At 41.3% G+C, this 20440-nt stretch overlaps 1 protein-coding gene and 1 long non-coding RNA gene across 2 annotated transcripts in view; both read right to left on the reverse strand.

The window, feature by feature from the left end:
- LOC112253520 (echinoderm microtubule-associated protein-like 4) overlaps positions 1-7873 on the reverse strand; it is a 118202-nt gene extending 110329 nt beyond the window's left edge. Inside the window, exon 1 of the mRNA XM_042323503.1 lies at positions 7369-7873. Within this exon, the coding sequence (XP_042179437.1) occupies positions 7369-7393 (25 nt within the window). The 5' untranslated portion in view covers positions 7394-7873. The remainder of the gene's footprint in view (positions 1-7368) is intronic.
- A 2931-nt stretch (positions 7874-10804) lies between these two features.
- LOC121846719 lies at positions 10805-13016 on the reverse strand. Its single transcript, XR_006083668.1, has 2 exons — positions 12689-13016; positions 10805-11074 (listed from the first exon to the last, which is right to left on the reverse strand). It is a non-coding gene; the product is annotated as an uncharacterized LOC121846719 (long non-coding RNA).
- Positions 13017-20440: the final 7424 nt, after the last annotated feature.

Raw genomic sequence — 20440 nt, forward strand, 5'->3', positions numbered from 1 at the left:
CCTAATTGTTATAGGCCTATTTCTATTTTGCCCTGTTTATCAAAAGTGTCAAACTTGTCAATAATCAACTGACTGGCTATCTTGATGTCTAGAGTATTCTCTCAGGCATGCAATCTGGTTTCCACTCAGATTATGGATGTGTCACTGCAACCTTAAAGGTCCTCAATGATGTCACCATTGCCCTTGATTCTAATTAATGTTGTGCTGCTATTTTTATTGACTTGGCCAACGCTTTTGATACAGCTGGCTACGGAGTATTGATGTCTGAGGGGTCTTTGGCACACAGCAGACAACACAGGAGTGGCTTCAGGACAAGACTCTGAATGTCCTTGAGTGGCACAGCCAGAGGCCAGACTTGAACCCGATCTAACATCTCTGGAGAGACCTGAAAATAGCTGTGCTGCAACGCTCCCCATCCAACCTGGCAGAGCTTGAGAGGAAGAAGAGAAGAATGGAAAAACTCCCCAAATACAGGTGTGTAAAGCTTGTAGCATCATACCCAAGAAGACTTGAGGCTGTAATTGTTGCCAAAGGAGCTTCAACAAAGTATTGTGTAAAGGTTCTGAATACTCATATAAATGGGATATTTCATTATTTTTATACATTTGCAAAAAAAATAAAAAATCTACATTTTTACTTTGTCATTATGGTATGGTCGGGGCAAACACAACCCATCACCTAGTACCACTATTCAAATGTTCAAGCATGGTGGTGGTTGCATCATGTTATGGGTATGCTTGTAATCAGTTTATAAAAATAAATAGAATAGCACTAAGCACAGGCAAAATCCTACAGGTAAACCTGGTTCAGTCTGCTTTCCAACAGACACTGGGAGAAAAATGCACTTTTCAGCTAGACAATAACCTAAAACACAAAGCCAAATATACACTGTAGTTGTTTACCAAGACGACATTGGATGTTCCTGAGTGGCCTCGTTGCAGTATTGACTTAAATTGGCTTAAAATCTGTTGGAAGAGTTGAAAATGGCTGTCTAGCAATGATCAACAAACCAACTTGACAGAGCTTGGATTAAAAAATAATAATAATATACAAAACATTGTACAATCCAAGTGTGCAAAGCTCGTAGAGACTTACCCAGAAACACTCACACGTGTAATCACGTGTAATTGAAATGGAACTCCATTTGCGTGCTTCTGTTATGGGAAAAGTTCCCAATGAAACTGACATTAAAATGTGGAGAATGATACATTTGCATCTATGCTATTGTAGGCTACTGTAGCCTGCATTTGATGCGATATCACTGGAGTCGTTGCAAATCAATTTGTGCCACTTGTGTATACTACCTGGAGCTGGTGAACAGATTTAATAAACCAATACCTTCAGTTTATTGCTGCTGTAGCCTTCATTATTCAGTTATTAATGTTTAGTTAATTAAATTGGAAGTTATGAATTGTGATCATGGTCACAGCTTACCGCAGTCGCGCTCATCTGTTATAATGGCTGCGATAGATTATTCGTAACAGTCTGTCAGATTAGGCTACAAGCTAATTCATGTTATTAATATTTGAACCAGTGACTAAAGTTACGACCGCATCCTCAGTAGCCTATTCCAGCATGAACCTATAGGCTATTGGGCAGCACAAACACTTCTTACCTCGAAATTGCCTCAAGTTCAAGAAATGACAAGTCAATCACCCAAATAGGCCTAATCATTTACATTATCCATTTAGAATGGTTTGTTTAACATCTGGCACAGAATAAGCCACGATTGCCAGAAAATAACATTTGTTTTTTGAAGCTCGTCAAAGTGTTTCCTGCGTCGAGAATTCGAGATCCAGTCCAACTGTCATAACTCAAACAGATAGCAGTCAAACTAGTTCATTTTCCATCAATGGATGTTGATTTCTGGAGTTTAATAAGGGCAAGGTATATGTTCTCATGACATATGCAAATTCCTTTATTACTTCACGTTAGCTCGCAATAAAAATTACTTTGATGGAAAAACTCATTTTGCTTCTTATGTCGCTACACGTTAAGTCAACATTCTTATTTAATTCAGTCTAACATTATGGAAAAAAGGTTTTAGTTTTTTTTTTAAAGGGGTTCTTTATAAAACCTTTTGGATTGGTCAATTCAAAATTGAATTCAAAAACCAACAGCCAATCCATTCCAGCATGATGATGCAAGAGGATGGTGGTTGAACCAACTTGCAAGTAGTTTAACCATAAGCACATTATTTTTCTATGTATTAACCCTCCTGCTGTGTTCTGGTCGAATTGGACCGATTTACAAGTTCTCTCTGAAAAATGTAGTTCATTTAATATGATTGCCATGAGGTTTCATGACTTTGTCCATACAGGGCATCTGAACACACAAAATACATTTTGATGGCTTTCATTACATTTTGGGTGTTTTATTTAACTTTTGTACACCTGTTGTGTTCCCTGTCAAAATGGACCATTCATTAGAAATGAATGGGTGAGACCACAATTAGTGTATAAAATTGAGTTCAGGCACATGCCCATTCATCAGATGGACACTTCATCTCCCAGACCTCCACATGCATGTGTGTTTGTACACACACACACACCTCACTCCCCTTCTTGGCCTCCATAGCAACCTTTCCCCAATAGAATCTTTCCCCCGGGAACCCCATCTGTTGGCATTCTCACAAACAATCGCAACATTGTTTCAATAATATATATAACTTTTCTTGCAGCTTTTTTGAGGCCTTGCTCACAATTCATTCTGTGGCAGCACAATGACCAAACGATATACTGTATGTGAGACTCTTGATCATATCTTTGACCATGACACTGGTGAGGAGGAGAGTCCTTGTTAAACTTTGAAACAAAGTCGACTGATAAATAGCACAATGTTTTATCTGCGTATTTGTTATGGTCAATAATCCATTCATTATGCTTTCTTTACTCAAAAACGAGTTGCATGAGCTCAGGTCAATGAGGCCTACAGGCCATGAATAGCAAATAGAAGTTTAAAACTTGTAATGTTCACAAACTTAAGTGGATAAAAAGATCTAACACAACATTAGGTGATAATATACGTATTATTATGGATTTATAATAAGCTATAAATAGGGAAGTGATTTTGGACCGGGAACACAGAATTAATTAAAACAGGAGGGTTAAGTTAAGCAAAGTTGCTTATTTAATTCAAATATGACAAAGCAATATGATAAAACTATAGGCTAGATAAATAGTTAAAACATTATGAGAATTTGAGCATGTTAGTAAGCTAGCTAGCTAAACAGGCTACTTTTAATCCACCACTTTACAAGCTAGCCGGGTAACTCTTTCAAATATTATTTTTTTATTACGGGATATCCCAAATAGAGCTACAGACCCAGCCTGACATTGGCAATTAGATAATTGTTTTCAGTATTTCAGTGTGGACACAATTGAGGGGACTAGCCTGTTTCATGAAGCCATTAGAAGACTGTTGCTGATTTGAGAAGAGGTATGTATGAAATATTTATAATAAATTATGTATAATAAGTCTTGATGATTCAATAACCTAGTTAATCATTATATTACTTTTTACACACTATCCACTCTGAGTATACAAAACATTAAGAACAGCTGCTTTTCTATGACAGACTGACTAGTTGAATCCAGGTGAAAGCTATGATCCCTTTTTGAAACGGCTCAATAAGACAGAGTTGACGTGGGCCATCATTCAAACACAGTGCATATTTCCAAGCTTTTTGCATATAATTACAATAAATTCAAAAACTGATATGCTGATATTCTTTTGTCCATTATTCAATTATATTATTAGCTCAATATTACTATTTAATAGTAGTAGCAACAATTCATAAATGGCAACATGTAGGGTTCTTAAGGGAACCATTTTGGTTCAGTAAAGAACCTCTAGGGTTCTGATTAGAGGTCGACCATTATGATTTTAACGCCGATACCGATTATTGGATGACCAAAAAAGCCGATAACGATTAAATCGGCCGATTAAAAAAATATATATATATTTGTAATAATGACAATTACAACAATACTGAATGAACACTTATTTTAACTTAATATAATACATCAATAAAATCAATTTAGCCTCAAATAAATAATGAAAGATGTTCAATTTGGTTTAAATAATGCAAAAACAAAGTGTTGGAGAAGAAAGTAGAAGTGCAATATGTGAAATGTAAGAATGCTAACGTTTAAGTTCCTTGCTCAGAACATGAGAACATATGAAAGCTGGTGGTTCCTTTTAACATGAGTCTTCAATATTCCCAGGTAACAAGTTTTAGGTTGTAGTTATTATAGGAATTATAGGACTATTTCCCTCTATACCATTTGTATTTCATTAACCTTTGACTATTGTATGTTCTTATAGGCACTTTAGTATTGCCAGTGTAACAGTATAGCTTCCGTCCCTCTCCTCGCTCGTCCCTGGGCTCGAACCAGGAACACAACACAACAGCCAACCTCGAAGCAGCGTTACCCATGCAGAGCAAGGGAAACAACCACCCCAAAGCTCAGAGCGAGTGTCGTTTGAAACGGTATTAGCGCACGCTAACTAGCCAGACATTTCACTCGGTTACACCAGCCTAATCTCGGGAGTTGATAGGCTTGAAGTCATAAACAGCGCAATGCTTGACGCACAACGAAGAGCTAGAGCTGATGGCAAAATGCAAGAAAGTGCTGTTTGAATGAATGATTACGCGCCTGCTTCTGCCTACCACCGCTCAGTCAGATACTTAGATACTTGTATGCTCAGTCAGATTATACGCAACGCAGGACACGCTAGATAATATCATCAACCATGTGTAGTTAACTAGTGATTATGATTGATTGTTTTTTATAAGATGTTTTATGTCTTATGCTAGCTAGCAACTTACCTTGGCTTACTGCATTCGCGTAACAGGCAGTCAGTCTCCTTGTGGAGTGCGACGGTCGGTCGTTATCGCGTTGGACTAGTTAACTGTAAGGTTGCAAGATTGGGTCCCCCGAGCTGACAAGGTGAAAATCTGTCGTTCTGCCCCTGAACGAGGCAGTTAACCCACCGTTCCTAGGCCATCATTGAAAATAAGAATGTGTTCTTAACTGACTTGCCTAGTTAAATAAAGATTAAATAAAGGTGTAAAAAAAAAAGGCAAAATCGGTGTCAAATATACCGATTTCCGATTGTTATGAAAACTTGAAATCGACCCTAATTAATCAGCCATTCCGATTAATCGGTCAACCTCTAGTTCTGATCAAAGAACCCTATAAAAGGGTTCTTTGATTCTATAAGGAACCTTTTTTCTAAAAGTGTAGGAGCCCCGTTAACTGCCTTGGCATTGGCCTGGCACAGTGACACACTCACACCCAGTACATACAACCACATGAATCAACTGACACGAAGTACTACTGAAGTACATTTATGATGCTGCTTATATAAATAACTAAGTCCTCTGACTTTGTGGGTTTCCAGCAAAGGTTACCAACCAGAGCTTGATCCTATTTTAGCAGTGGTGTGAATCTTTAATATAATTCAACAACAACGACACACTATCAATACCCAGTTAAACAATACATTACAGCTGCACCCATATCTATCACTGCAATGCCCCTGCAAACCTGGTGCTCTGCCACTTCTGCTTACAAATGTCACAGTCAATTATTGTGCAAGAGAGATCTTTCCTATGCAGGCAAAAGAAATCCCATAAAGTGACATTACATATATGTTTGAAAGGGTCAAGCAGATACAAGTTTCTTTACACTGTGGGCACATATGTGACATGGTGTGTTGCTTATGCCCTGAGTGCAGTGTGGATATGAAACTACGTGGCATATGTCTGTCTCTACTGTAAATATATCATAAGTGATTGCATAATAGTACTCTATGTAAAGCAATGTGTGTGTGTGTGTGTGTGTGTGTGTGTGTGTGTGTGTGTGTGTGTGTGTGTGTGTGTGTGTGTGTGTGTGTGTGTGTGTGTGTATGTGTGTGTGTGTGTGTTGCCCTGACTAATTCAGCACTACAGTAAGTGTTGAGGTGATGAGAACAGGCTGGCACAGCATACGGACACTGCAGAGCGGGTATGATGACTGGGCATGTATGCCGTGGCGTGCTATGCACCCAAATCCTCATAGGCTGCGTGGGCACCCTCTCCTCTTCCTCTGCAGTGCTCTAGGGCTTGGCTAAAGTCTGCATCCTTTAACTTTACCGCATTCAAACATGAAGGTTGAGGGAGGGAATGAGACGCTCACACAAAGAGAGAAAGAGTGAGAGAGAGAGAGAGAGAGAGAGAGAGAGAGAGAGAGAGAGACTCATTTAAATGGGAAGGACAAGGACAGAATGACACTACCACCACTCACTCTATATCAAGCATGCATAAACACACACACTGACTCCCACTGCCATAATTGCCTGTGGCATCGCCAAGGCAACACAAAAAAGCGAAACTATGCACACATGCAGCCCAACAACAGCAAGAATTTAAGTGACATTGAGAGCAACTGACGCCATGCATCACCGCTGTAATCAAAGAGAAACACTGTCGGAAGTCACCTGCAGTTAACTCAGGTGTTTTATAGACCATCTGTGACTAGCTTTCCTATGGGGTGTGCAATTTACAGAATTCTGTAGGATATTGTATTATTGTTTACATTGCCGATCAGTCTTTGAGATTCATAAACATTTTAGAATAAGGAAGTTGGAGCACACACCTTATTTGTGCATATTCTAATCATTTACATTCCTTTGGGATAGTCACATGCCTGGTACCTAAAGAGGAAGCTTAAGTAATTTTGTTAGAATATCAGTCAGTTATAATGTCATTGTGTAGGTCTATATTAGAACCTTTGGAAGGCCCCCTTCTTGGACTGCCACTCATCTGACACGTCCCCTTGCTCTCTCTCTGTCTGGCTCTCTGTCTGTCTCTCCACACACACACACGATCCTACGCGCACTGGCAGACTGACTGGATAAATAATTTCCCGTCGAATCGTTTCTTCAACCCACAAGTCTTTGTTTCGGGCGGTTTCAAAGGACTCCTTGCCATAGCAATAAATGGCAATTGACATAGATACAGCATGAACGCACAACCGAGTGCGTATAACAGAATAGCACAATATCCCTCGCATTGTTTAGAACCCTATTGCGGTATTCAGTAGCCTATGTCAAGTGAAGTCTACGTGTGATATCCAGCACAGAAAAGCAAAGCAATAAAATAAGGACACTCGTATAACGTTAATGTTTTGCACTTTAACACATTGCAGGCAACCTCTGGATGTCAGAATTGCGGTTGTTACAACGTTAACATCTGTTACAACGATAACTCCATTGGTTTAATAAAGAACTGACACGTGTAGCCTGTACATTAAGATAGTCTATAATACATTCCAGTCTGCTATGTGAATTCTATTAATAGGCTTGAGTTCGTCTATAACTTACCCAAACTGCCGGCGAAACCGTCCATTTCTGGGAGAAATAGCCGAGCAGACGCCGATAAATATTCCTGTTATGACGGGTCCTATTCTGCAGTCGTTCCCAGTCCTGTATTCGGCAAGTAACGGGATTTCGGCCTCTATGCGGGCTATCCAGACAGGCGGTGATTTCTCAAGCCAACTGTTCTCGCAGTGGCCGCGGCCGTCTCGTTGCAAACTTGGGCTCTGCCGAGTCGCAGTGAAGTTCTCAGTCCGGAGCAACACCGTGGTTCTCTGGCCAGATAATCACGCTCTCTTGCTCGACTCCACGATCGTACACCTCCGCCGGGGGAGGGAGGATAGGGTTTCCACTAGTTACCACCGTCACAACGTCGGTATTGTCCGTTAGGTTATCGTAAAAATTCATCGAAACTAAAATAGAGCTTTTTTGGTCTTAATTCAAGGTTAGGGTGTGGTTATCAGTGTGGTTAGGTTTAAAATCACATTTTAAGAAGATCCGTTTTAGAAATAAACGATGTTTATGACCTTCTGGCTGTGGTAACTAGGAACGACCGGAGGATAGGCAGAGTTTTTCAGACTCCGCCCGCTTTGGCACGGCTCGCTTCCCTTCCAGACCGGAGCTGAGTGGCTAACTGGCGCGCCTCAATTTGACACACAGCTGAGTGTAAAACTGTTTGTGTAATGCCGTTTTTCTCAATCGCATACAATCGTTTTTTAGGTCAGCGATTGTCAACTGGCAACTTTTTTTTTTTTTTTTTTTTTTTTTTTTTTTGTCAACTTTTCTTTTTTTCTACCCGGTCGGGGTCTCAATATACTGTTGGCAGTGGAGGCTGCTGAGTGTAGAACGGCTCATAATAATTCCGGGAACAGAGCAAATGGAATGGCATCAAACACCTGGAAACCATGTGTTTGATGTATTTGATACCATTCCACTAATTCCGCTCCAGTCGTTACCACGAGCCCGTTCTCCCCAATTATGGTGCCACCAACCTCCTGTGCTGTTGAGAGTGAGAAAAGTACGATACACAAGGTGCAATTTAGACATTTCGGTTGTTGCTGAGGAGCTAGAAGCAGAGCTGCCATATCTATCGGCGCCATCTAAAACCCGGTTGTGCATCAGCAGTTTTTCTCTTATTATTTCAGTCACTGACAGTCACTCAATTAGCCCATGTCAGCTAACATTTTTTCGATTTGTAAGTTAGTCTTGGCAGCTATCTAAACGTGTAGTAATCATGGTTGAATCACCGACCAGGGACCCCCTCCCCATTGATTATTTTTAGTCACTCTCACTCAGATATCATATTTTTTTTTTTTTACATTTATCTCCATCCTATGGCAAAATGTATAGAATTGCGTGAAATTAGCTGTAAAATTGCAAAGTTTCTCCGCCCCATAGCAAAATGTGTAGATTGCAGCTAAATGCTTTATAACTGCAACATTTTCTCAACATCTCATGGCAGAATGTGTAGAATTGCAGGACATTGCAAGAAACAAAAGGTCGCTTAGGGCCCCCAAAAGTCTAGGGATCCCCTTTACCTTTTGCAGAAGCAGCAGCTACTCTTTTTGGGTCCACAAATGTGTGGGTATGGACGTGGGTACGCAGAAATGTGTGGGTATCTTTGTGGCCGACCATCCCCATCAAAGTTACCCATCCCTGTTTTAGATCAATGTTGTCGATTTTCAAAACAGTGTTCTCAAGACACAGAACTCTGTGGCCTTTTGCAAAACAGTAAATTCATTTTCAAAATGTAGTTTCCTTCTCAAAACGTAAGTACATTCAACAAAGCTATATGATACGATCACAATTGATAATACATTCCTCAAAAGAACAGGACTGTCTGCAAAAAGATGAACACATACATTTATTTTGAGTCTAAGCTGACAAAGTAAGTAGGTCTATCATTTAAAAAATCCCAGTGATCAAAATATTTTCATTGCAGTCACTTACGATGATCAAAATACAACTGTCAAAAGGTGCAGGATTATGAGAAATTACTCTCCTTTTATGCATATTTCACAAAACAATTTCATACACATCAAATCCAATATTATATGTGATCAAAAGGAAAAGGGAATATAAGCACATTGTGTGCAGGAATCATTCATTAGTGTCACAAAATTCATCACAATCAAATGTAATGTATTCAATACTCTACATGGGCTTAGACATTCCATTGGCAAGCAGAAACACCCCAATAGAAACAAGGAAAGGTGAATACAGTGGAGGAACACAACTAATATGAATGTATTGGCCTCAACCCACACCAAAGCAAAGCTCTAAAATGGAAGGTCACAATGTTGGAGATGATGACTTAGGAGTAACCCAATGTTACTTAGAAGTAATGGTAGTAGCTCCACTTCATTTTCTGCATCTCTGCATAACAATTAGAGAGTCCCTGTTACCTAGATCTTACCCTACAGTACCCGCTGTACTACTGTTAAAAGATCACGTTTTGTAAAGGCTTTGTTTATAAATGGGTTATAATTCAGTTATTAACGATTATTTGCATATGCATTATAAACCATCAATAAATAGTGTTTGCCAAATAGTAAGCCAATATTTACCTTTAGTTATTAACCATTTATAAATGCACTTACAAATGATTATAAGATGAACCCTTCCACATCAGCATGCAACCTTCTATTCAATAGTTGCACAGTTGAACAATAGTTATTTTCACTTTTGGGTGTGAAGCATTGGTGCTGTCCCAGGAACAGAAGAGGTTGGTTTTCACGATGTGTCTTCACCCACCTTTGAAACCCTGATGCCCTGGCCAAATTTACATACAGGACATTATTCAATCATCATTCCTAACATATTACCCCTTACCAGATTATATCAACACACATCACTTTTCTGTGACAGTCCAAGTATGGTGAACGCTCCTGTGTGAAATGGTAACCGTAATACCTTTGGTTGGTGAAACCGGGGAGGTATCCTCTCAACAACATTGAATGTTTTGGTCTTCACACCCACCACTAATTGACTGAACATGTTGAACAAAGTGTTAAATCTTCTCTCATGTATGTAGTGATGGGTACTCAATACTATAACTATGTCTATGCTCTGAGTGAACTCTCAAATCATATATAAATGATTTACCCACATGTGTAACTGCTAAAGGTATACCTTATTTTAGTGACAGACCTATTAACATTTATAACTGAGTTATCAACATCTATAAATGCTAAAATGATACCTTAAAGTGGCAATCCACTGACCATTAACAAATGACTTACAAACATATATAAATGCTGGAAGATATACCTTTAAAGATAGTGGAAACCTACTGACCATTTATTAATGAGTTAGTCCTACCAATATTTATAACTTAAAATAACTTAAAATATACCTTAAAAGAAAGTGGAAAACTTCTAGCCATTTATTAATGTGTTGCAAACATTTATAAGCACATATAATCTCATCAAACATGCAATACACGTAGTAAGAACAAAATGTCATTTAATAGAAACGTACATTGGGAATTTGAATTGTAGCGACTCAAATCTGTAGCCTATCATTTGGTCTAGTGAGTAGTCTAGCTAGTTCAGATTAACTCCCCTTTTTTTAACATTACAAGTCAGAATAGAAATTCACAACAGATTAACTATTTAAAACACAACATAGGGTCTCATGGTCCCCTTATCTGTCTTCATCTGTTTCTTTCTTGTTAAGCATTTTCCCATCCTGGAGTCTGATACTTTATGGGATTCTACGGGAGAAAAGATACATGTATGACAATTTAGCATAGACACTCTAGCAACACATAGCACTACTATAATCATTATCATGCTTTACACAATTTAAGCTTAGCTAGTTTTGTTAATAGATAATGTGCGCAACCGCGACATTCAAACGAGGCTGCAAAGAAAACTAATGGGACTGTAGCGACTGTGTTGACTTCAAAATCTGGGGTATGAACTACGTTTCTATTCAAGCGTTGATCGACATGGTAATGGCTCTATAATATTGGAGAAAAGATTAAAAAACGCACCCTCCGTTACATCGTAACGTGTCATGCCGTAACGTACAGCATGCATAAAGCTACTATTTCTGTCTTACAATCTCTCTCCACCAGGTGTAGCACTTCTCTCTTCATTTAAAAACAAGAAATAGGACAGTGATGGGGTAAGGGGGGATACCAAGTCATATTTTGCGTCGTCACTGCAAGAGATCACGACTCTCAAAAAAACTGTTTACTTCTGAAGCTCACTTTAGCTCCGTCCTAAAAAACGGTCAAATTCAAATTTGACACAAACCTTCAAATAGGTATGTAATCACACGTTATATAAACTTTTTATAGAGTTTTATTTACATTTTAGAGGCGATAAGGTGATAAATTGGACAGATTGAGTGAAAAAAAGCAATTTTCCCACACAATTTTTCCACTATCATGCATTAGTTTCGCTTCCCCACTCGCCATTTTTAAAAAGACCCGACGGGGCTCATTGCTTTCTTGAATCATGCAGAATTGGGCAGCATTTAGGTCATGCCATTTATTTTGTTGGAAAGGAGAGAAAGTGTGCTTTTAAAAAAAAAAATTGTTACAGTTGATTGATACGTTTTTGGGGCACTAAAATAAGGTCAATTGTACGGACCAAGGCGATGTACAAAAGTGGGTAAATTCACATTAGCTAGTTAGCGTACTAATCCCAAAAAAGGTAGCTAAACAAATAGACAGGTTGGTTGTTTAGCAACAAAAACATGGGGAGATACAGATGGGGTTGGCTTAGATTGTTGACAACATGTAAGCAACATTTTTTCTCAAATGTTTGTTGAAACCACAAACACATTTACACAATGAGCACTTGTTGTTTCTCAAATACATCGTTACAGTTGTTGGTTAGCTAGCTAGTGGATGTTAGCCATATTAGCAATAACATGAAATCAGTCAAAACACTTCAAAAAAGACATGGTATCAATAACAAGATGAAATGAGATGAAACGATTCACATAAGATTCCCCACATGGGAGTATCTTGTCATTCTTCTTAGCAATCTGGCCATCCAGAATTATAACAACACGCCGAGGTCTGCCCCATTGAAGCGTGCACATCGTTTTTGTGACGTTGTCAGCTAACCCATCTATTGAATGGAAATGTAGTTCTTGCTGGCAGATAATGGTTTCTAGCTAGCGAGTGAAGCTAATTAGCCAGCAAATGTGATCGATTTAGCTAGGTAACTATATCATCCCAAAGATTATTGCAAAATTTCTATATAAAATATGTTTTAGGTTATGCCTAATTCTAGCTAGCTAGCTAACATTTCCTAGCTAGCTAGGTAGGACAGAGGCAAAGATATTTACAACTAACCCAAAATATACTTACCCAAGAAAGTTCATTTGTGTCATTTACTGTGGAAGCAAATTAAGCATAATCGACGAGCAAGGAGGTCCGCAAAGCCCAGCAAGAGCTAGCGAGACCCTATCGGCGCGGTGTAGCATGAATTTGCATATTCCCGTTAGGGACTACCTTCTCTGTGAAGTGTGCATGTGCACAAAATTAATTAGACCTTACACTCCTAAAAAGCACCTTACACTCCTACAAAGCATCTTTGATTCACCGATGAGCAAATTAGCAGAATGTCGGCCCAATTTCAACTAGTTCCATCCTCTCCCACTACCCACAACTGGACTTCCTCTCACTACCATATTTGGTGGTGAGAAAACGTTCTAAATGGATGCTTCAGCTTTATAGCCCCTGTGACGTGTCTGGGTTAGTCCTCCTGTCTGTGACAGAGGTGCTAGCAAACGTTAGCTAGCTAGCTAGCTACAGAATTGCATGGACAATTTACCCTCTCTCCTCTGTCAACATTGTTATCTTGTGAACAACATTTCTTTCACATCTCTTTTGTCTGGCCTTTGCACACATCTCATAGCCACGTCCATCCTGATTCTTCTTCGATGAGGTTTCACGGCAGTTGGCATCTAATAAATATTGCATTACCGCCACCAACTAGACTGGGGTATGAATCCCTTATACTTTGCGTGGAAAAGGGGAAAACGGGAACACATTTGAAATAAGTAAACAAAAAACCTACCTTCTAAACCAACACTCATTAAAAACCCACCACCCTATTCCACTATTTAAACCTGCAGTATCTAGTCCTACCTCAGTCCAACAGCCTGGAAGGACGGGACACCACCACTCAACACAGCCTGTAACTCTTCTGACCTCAAATCTTGTACACCCAAATACTTCTCGGCAACTGCCATCACAACCTCTATTTTCTGCGACTTTACGTTCCATCCCTGCGGTACAGTTGATAACCATTTTTATCATACACCGCATTTTTGAGGAACAATGGGAAAGTAATTCTGCTTTGAAAGTTGACAAACTTGTAAACTCACTTTTGAGAAAATGGCCTTTGAATGTTTAGGTACCTATTGAAAAGCTTCTCTTTGTCTACACCCATTCAGCATCGTTCACAGCCTATTAAGCTTTAGTCCCACCCAACTCGTTTCGCTCTCGGAGTGTTTAGAGTGCACACTTGACACTCTGGCCGATGATTTGTTTACCTCTGTATAACATGAAAATAGCCTAACCAGCTCTGCTGGCAACAATTTAATTACGATTTTTTTGCCGACGTTGACTGACACCGGCCATATTAAATGGGGGTTGTGCATTTGTAAATTCATCAGTTATTCTGTGCTCTGGCATACTCAGACTGAATTTACGAATGCACCCAAAATGGTCTCTTGCATAGTGGAGTCTTTTGTTTAGACTGTGGCAGACCAGGGGGTTTGGTCAAGACGTTTACCCATATCAGACACAGACAGAGAAGGATTAGCTCAGTTTCAAGGGTGTTTATTTAAATAATAGATCAAAAAGAAAAGGATAGGTCTCCTCCATGAGACTCTCTCTGGGACACCGTCTTCTGGGTTCCGGGTCTGGCTGTATCCTGTCGGGCACAAAACTGAACTCCCTCTTCTTACCTTTACAAGCGTCAACAATAACACAGGAGTCCTTTCTCCCCCCCCCCCTCTCCCTGTGTGCTGCCCTTCTGGCAGCTTTATGGGCCTTGCACAGCTGGTGAGCAATCAGCCCTTGATTACTCACCAGCTCCCAATGAGCCCCAATTAGTCCTGGCTGGAGAGCCCGTCAAGACCTGGCACGTCCAGCAGATGGAAATATCGCCCCGTGATGTATACTCAACGAGTCTCCCCTTGGTGGCTGACCTGCTGTAGCTAGCAACACATTCCTTTGTATCATGCCCTTCTGCACACTTCTTATACCTAGGAACATCTGTCCTACACACTGCTGCCACATGCCCATGAGCTTGTCACCTGTAACAACGTAATGGATTCGGCATAACTGAAATATCCTAACATCAACACTCAAAAGAACAGACAATGACTCTTCCGTTTCATCACTCACTCTACCATGTCTGCGTCGGACCAAACAATGAGCATCACAAACACCGGGAATTCTCCCCTTCAGTTGATCCACTTTCACATTTAATGCTACCCCAGTAATCATTCCTTTCAACTGCACCCTTTTCTTGAGAGCAAAACAAGTCACATCTCTTGTCACCATTGGTGTGGCTTGTCCCCATTGGTGCGCCTTCTCTCTCTGACCGGCAGAAACACAAACAATTATCATAAGACCCCGTTGAGTTACCTTCACCAATTCCACAGCACCCAACTCCGTTTTCACCCATCCTGAAACCACACATGGATTTGCCAAAAGACAGGGGTCCAATTTCTCCAAAAAGTTAACTTCTAACCATCACAGACTCAGCTTCATCCTGACCATCGGTGCAGGCCTCAGGCTCCAAAAACTTCAAACTCCAGATCTCGATCTAGCACACGGCTCACTCTGCTTACACTTTCACCATTCTTCTTCGACAAACCATCTCCCATCTTCAACCGATTCAAGCTCACCCTCTACCTCCCTCGCTCTCTTCGACCTCCTCCGCATCTCTTTTTTTCTCCATTCCTCCTCCGTATTTCAAAAATACGTGTGCTTATGATCATATTACTCTTCTCCTCACATACATCTTATTCTTGCCCTCTCAAAGGACGCCATGTTTTTCCCATCACCACCCAACATTTGCAACTCTCTTATCCACACAATGTGTTGTTAGCTGGTCACTCCATCCCTTGTGCCATTCATCCTGATTCTTCACGACGCACTGTCACATGATGTCAGTGTTAACAGACAATTGTGGGCACGTTTCAGGTCATCTTTATTTCAAGCGCATTTCGCAGATGTTACAAAGGTGGGGGAATTTATCTGAAACCAGCCAACCACACCAATAATATGGTTTGAGATCTTCTTATGAGGCCTTCATTCCTCGAATAAATAAGTGTGCCGATGCATCATCACAGTTTCAAACGTGGGGAAAACACGTCATGGGAGTTGACCATTGGTCTGAAAACCAACCATTTCTATTCATGACACAGAGCAACAATGCATTCCACCAAAAAGTGAGAAAATAACTATTGTTTACCTGTGCAACCATTGAAAATAAGGTTGCATGATGACATATGAGGGTTCAATATTAAACGCATTTGTACGTGCATTTCTAAATGGTTAATTACTGGAGGTAAGTAGTGGCTCAGTATTTGGCAAGCACTGACTGGCTATCACAATATTTTTTGACAAATGTGTTATAACCGATTGATTAATGGTTTATAATGCATTTACACATGATTAAATAACCGCTAACAACGTAATTTCCAACCCTTTATACAGCATGTACAAATGGAACCTTATTGTAAAATATTACCATTGTGGGCACAGTTTTGAAAAAGCAGGTCTAAAATACGCAATTGAAGTCCAAAGGCAGGAAAATTATCAAACATTCTGCAAATGTATTTAAGCATTTGACCAAAAAAAGCCTGTACGCGATAGAGAAAAACTGTAATATAGCTTTGGTATGAATATAGTGCCACCCTGCACTGTAATCTGAGGAGAACATCTAGACTACAGCAATGTGCTCCGAATCTAGGAGAAATACATGGCACTGTTGATTTAATAGGTTAGGTAGATAAACAAGATGTGAGTCCCCACCTGTGTGGACACCCACCTGTCTTGAAGGTCAATTATTGCAGATGCCCATTGCTGTGTCCATTGGCATATTTACTATGTTCTCATTCATATATCATATATTCTGATTCCTAGAGGAAGTCTCAGCCTACAAAGAGATGTGGAGTTCTAGAGGAATGTCTACAGTGCAGGACAAAACAAAACAAACATGGCATGAACTTGAAAGAGATGTGCTACATGTCAATGTTTCCCACGGTCTGCCATAAGGAGCTCTACTTCAGCCCTTCTGTAGCCGTAGAACCTCCTCCAGAGACAAACCAAAGATAGCTAAATCCATCAAACAACAGAGTCAAAATGACATGTAACATCATAAGGTACCATTAATCAAAGCAGGCCTAAAAAAGTGTAGACTTAATGGTACTCTACAGGGTGCCGTGAGGCCGTGCATAAAAAGAAGAAAACAAAAAAGAAACAAACATTGTGTGTACTGACATATAGGCCTACAAGTGCCTGGACTTTTCACAATTGACTATTACAATCCAAGGTCTGTGGTCCTTTCCCAGTAGAATGACATCACCACATCTCAGTCTGGCGCCAGACACTGACCCATCTGACCTCCTGACCAGAAGACACTTGTTCCATCCCGCTGACCAGACGGCAACATCAGGAGGTAAGCCCTCAACCTTTGACAGAGCCAGTCAGCCAAATGCCAGAGTAGAGAGAGATGTCATAGTGAGAAACTGAGTGGGCTAACTCTGACAGGACAGAGTGAAGACTGTTTACAGGACCACAAGCCAATAAAACCTTTCTCTCTCCACATGCTCTGTTCGCAGATATAGGTCATGACGTGCGTGTGCGTGTGTGTGTGTGTGCCAGTCAGGAATCCTGTCGGCAGCTTCTATCTCAGTGGAGTAAATGAGTCTCAGCAAACACCCACCCTCTTACCCCTTCATCCCCTGTTTCCTGGCAGTGTGTGCTCTCCCCCCCCACCCGCCGTGCTCAAACACACCTACCACAAAGCCCCCCTTTCTTCTGCTTTTCTGAAGGATGGAGGGAGAGAGGAGAAGGGACAGGATCCATCATTCATCCTCTTTCAGGGTCCCGAGGGAATTGACACTTGGGGCCTGCCTGTGGTTTCTCCAGTGGGGTAATGATTGTGGGGCTACTTTGAAGGCAGACAGATGATGAGTCATCACAAAGCCAGCCTGGCAGGCTGCACAACCAGCTTCTTCACGTTGGCTTGATTGGAACTGACAGGGACCATGTTAAATGTTTTAGCATTTACGATGAGTCACTCAATGCGTTGTACTACTTTTGGCCCAGTTATGTTTGCTGTCACATATATTTGAGAGGCACATTCATAGTAACTAATACTCTAAAGTAGGCTAAACTGTACAGTATGTGGAAATGTCAAAGAGACGAGTTCAGTGTGTCTGTAGCTGCAACTGGTATACATGCTGAGGTCTTAGTGGAGGTTTTGAGACAGGATGGCAGATCTCTGAATATGCCTTTTTGTTATGAGGCAGATGGGATTCACCCTATCTGTGCTTAAGGTTTCTGCTGAGAGAGAGAGAGAGAGAGAGAGAGAGAGAGAGAGAGAGAGAGAGAGACAGACTCTCTTTTGATAATGAGTCAGTAAATCACTGCAAGTAAGACAATTACAGTGGCAAGAAAAAGTATGTGAACCCTTTGGAATTATCTGGATTTCTGCATATATTTGACACACATTTAATCTGATCTTCATCTAAGTCACAACAATAGACAAACACAGTGTGCTTAAACTAATAACACACAAATTATTGTATTTTCTTGTCTATATTGAATACAGCATTTAAACATTCACAGTGTAGGTTGGATAAAATATGTCAACCCCTAGGCTAATGACTTCTCCAAAGCTTATTGGAGTCAGGAGTTAACTAACCTGGAGTCCAATCAATGAGACAAGATTAGTTAGAGCTGCCCTACCCCACAAAAAAACACTCACACAATTTGAGGTTGCTCTTCACAAGAAGCAATGCCTGATGTGAACCATGCCTGGAACAAAAGAGATCTCAGAAGACTTATTGTTGCCTTGCATGAAGCTGGAAAGGGTTACAAATGTATCTCTAAAAGTCAGTCCACGGTAAGACAAATTGTCTATAAATGGAGAAATTTCAGCACTGTTGCTACTCTCCCTAGGAATGACCGTCCTGCAAAAATGACTGCAAGAGCACAGTGCAGAACGCTCAATGAGGTTAAGAAGAATCCTAGAGTGTCAGCTAAAGACTTACAGAAATCTCTGGAACATGCTGACATCTCTACAATAAGTATAACACTAAACAAGAATGGTGTTCATGGGAGGACACCATGGAAGAAGCCACTGCAGTCCAAAAAAAAGCATTGCTGCAGGTTCGAAGTTTGCAAAAGTGCACCTGGATGTTCCACAGCGCTACTGAAAAATATTCTGTGGACAGATGAAACTAAAGTTGAGTTGTTTGGAAGGAACACACAACACAATGTGTGGAGAAAAAAAGGCTCAGCACATCAAAATCAAAACCTCATCCCAACTGTAAAGTATGGTGAAGGGAGCATCATGGTTTTGGGCTGCTTTGCTGCCTCAGGGCCTGGACAGCTTGCTATAATTGACGGAAAAAATGAATTCCCAAGTTTATCAAGACATTTTGCAAGAGAATCTAAGGCTATCTGTCCACCAACTGAAGCTCAACATAAGTTGGGTGATGCAACAGGACAACAACCCAAAAGACAGAAGTAAATCAACAACAGAATAGCTTGAACAGAAGAAAATACGCCTTCTGGAGTGGCCCAGTCAGAGTCCTGACCTTCTGGAGTGGCCCAGTCAGTCCTGACCTTCTGGAGTGGCCCAGTCAGAGTCCTGACCTTCTGGAGTGGCCCAGTCAGAGTCCTGACCTTCTGAAGTGGCCCAGTCAGTCCTGACCTTCTGGAGTGGCCCAGTCAGTCCTGACCTTCTGGAGTGGCCCAGTCAGAGTCCTGACCTTCTGAAGTGGCCCAGTCAGTCCTGACCTTCTGGAGTGGCCCAGTCAGAGTCCTGATCTTCTGAAGTGGCCCAGTCAGTCCTGACCTTCTGGAGTGGCCCAGTCATTCCTGACCTTCTGGAGTGGCCCAGTCAGAGTCCTGACCTTCTGGAGTGGCCCAGTCAGTCCTGACCTTCTGGAGTGGCCCAGTCAGAGTCCTGACCTTCTGAAGTGGCCCAGTCAGTCCTGACCTTCTGGAGTGGCCCAGTCAGAGTCCTGATCTTCTGAAGTGGCCCAGTCAGTCCTGACCTTCTGGAGTGGCCCAGTCAGTCCTGACCTTCTGGAGTGGCCCAGTCAGAGTCCTGACCTTCTGGAGTGGCCCAGTCAGTCCTGGCCTTCTGGAGTGGCCCAGTCAGAGTCCTGACTTTCTGGAGTGGCCCAGTCAGTCCTGACCTTCTGGAGTGGCCCAGTCAGAGTCCTGACCTTCTGGAGTGGCCCTGTCAGTCCTGACCTTCTGGAGTGGCCCAGTCAGTCCTGACATTCTGGAGTGGCCCAGTCAGTCCTGACCTTCTGGAGTGGCCCAGTCAGTCCTGACCTTCTGGAGTGGCCCAGTCAGAGTCCTGACCTTCTGGAGTGGCCCAGTCAGTCCTGACCTTCTGGACTAACCCAGTCAGTCCTGACCTCAACCCGATTGAGATGCTGTGGCATGACCTCAAGAGAGCGGTTCACACCAGACATCCCAAGAATATTGTGGAACTGAAACAGTTTTGTAAAGAGGATTGATCAAAAAAATCCTCTTGGGGGGGAGGAGCTAGCATGTTGGAGTGAACGGCTGTGCGTGAGAGGCTCCTGCAACTTTTTTGCGAAATAATCTAATTTAACCTACTTTATGGCACTTTTTTACAACAAACATTTCTTTCTAATACAAGATTGTAACTTTTTATATGAAAATGCCGAGTAATAAGCGACCAAAGGACAATAAATCCACAGCGGAGGCCTACTCCCCACTAAACAACGAGACAGACATGGCGGGAGGCACATGCAACAACGTGACACTTACAGAACTTACCCGGGCTTTGGGGGAGCTACGTGTTGCTATAGCTGAGGATCTTAAGGC

This window comes from Oncorhynchus tshawytscha, linkage group LG06 (assembly GCF_018296145.1).
Source record: "Oncorhynchus tshawytscha isolate Ot180627B linkage group LG06, Otsh_v2.0, whole genome shotgun sequence".
Taxonomy (NCBI): Eukaryota; Metazoa; Chordata; class Actinopteri; order Salmoniformes; family Salmonidae; genus Oncorhynchus; species Oncorhynchus tshawytscha.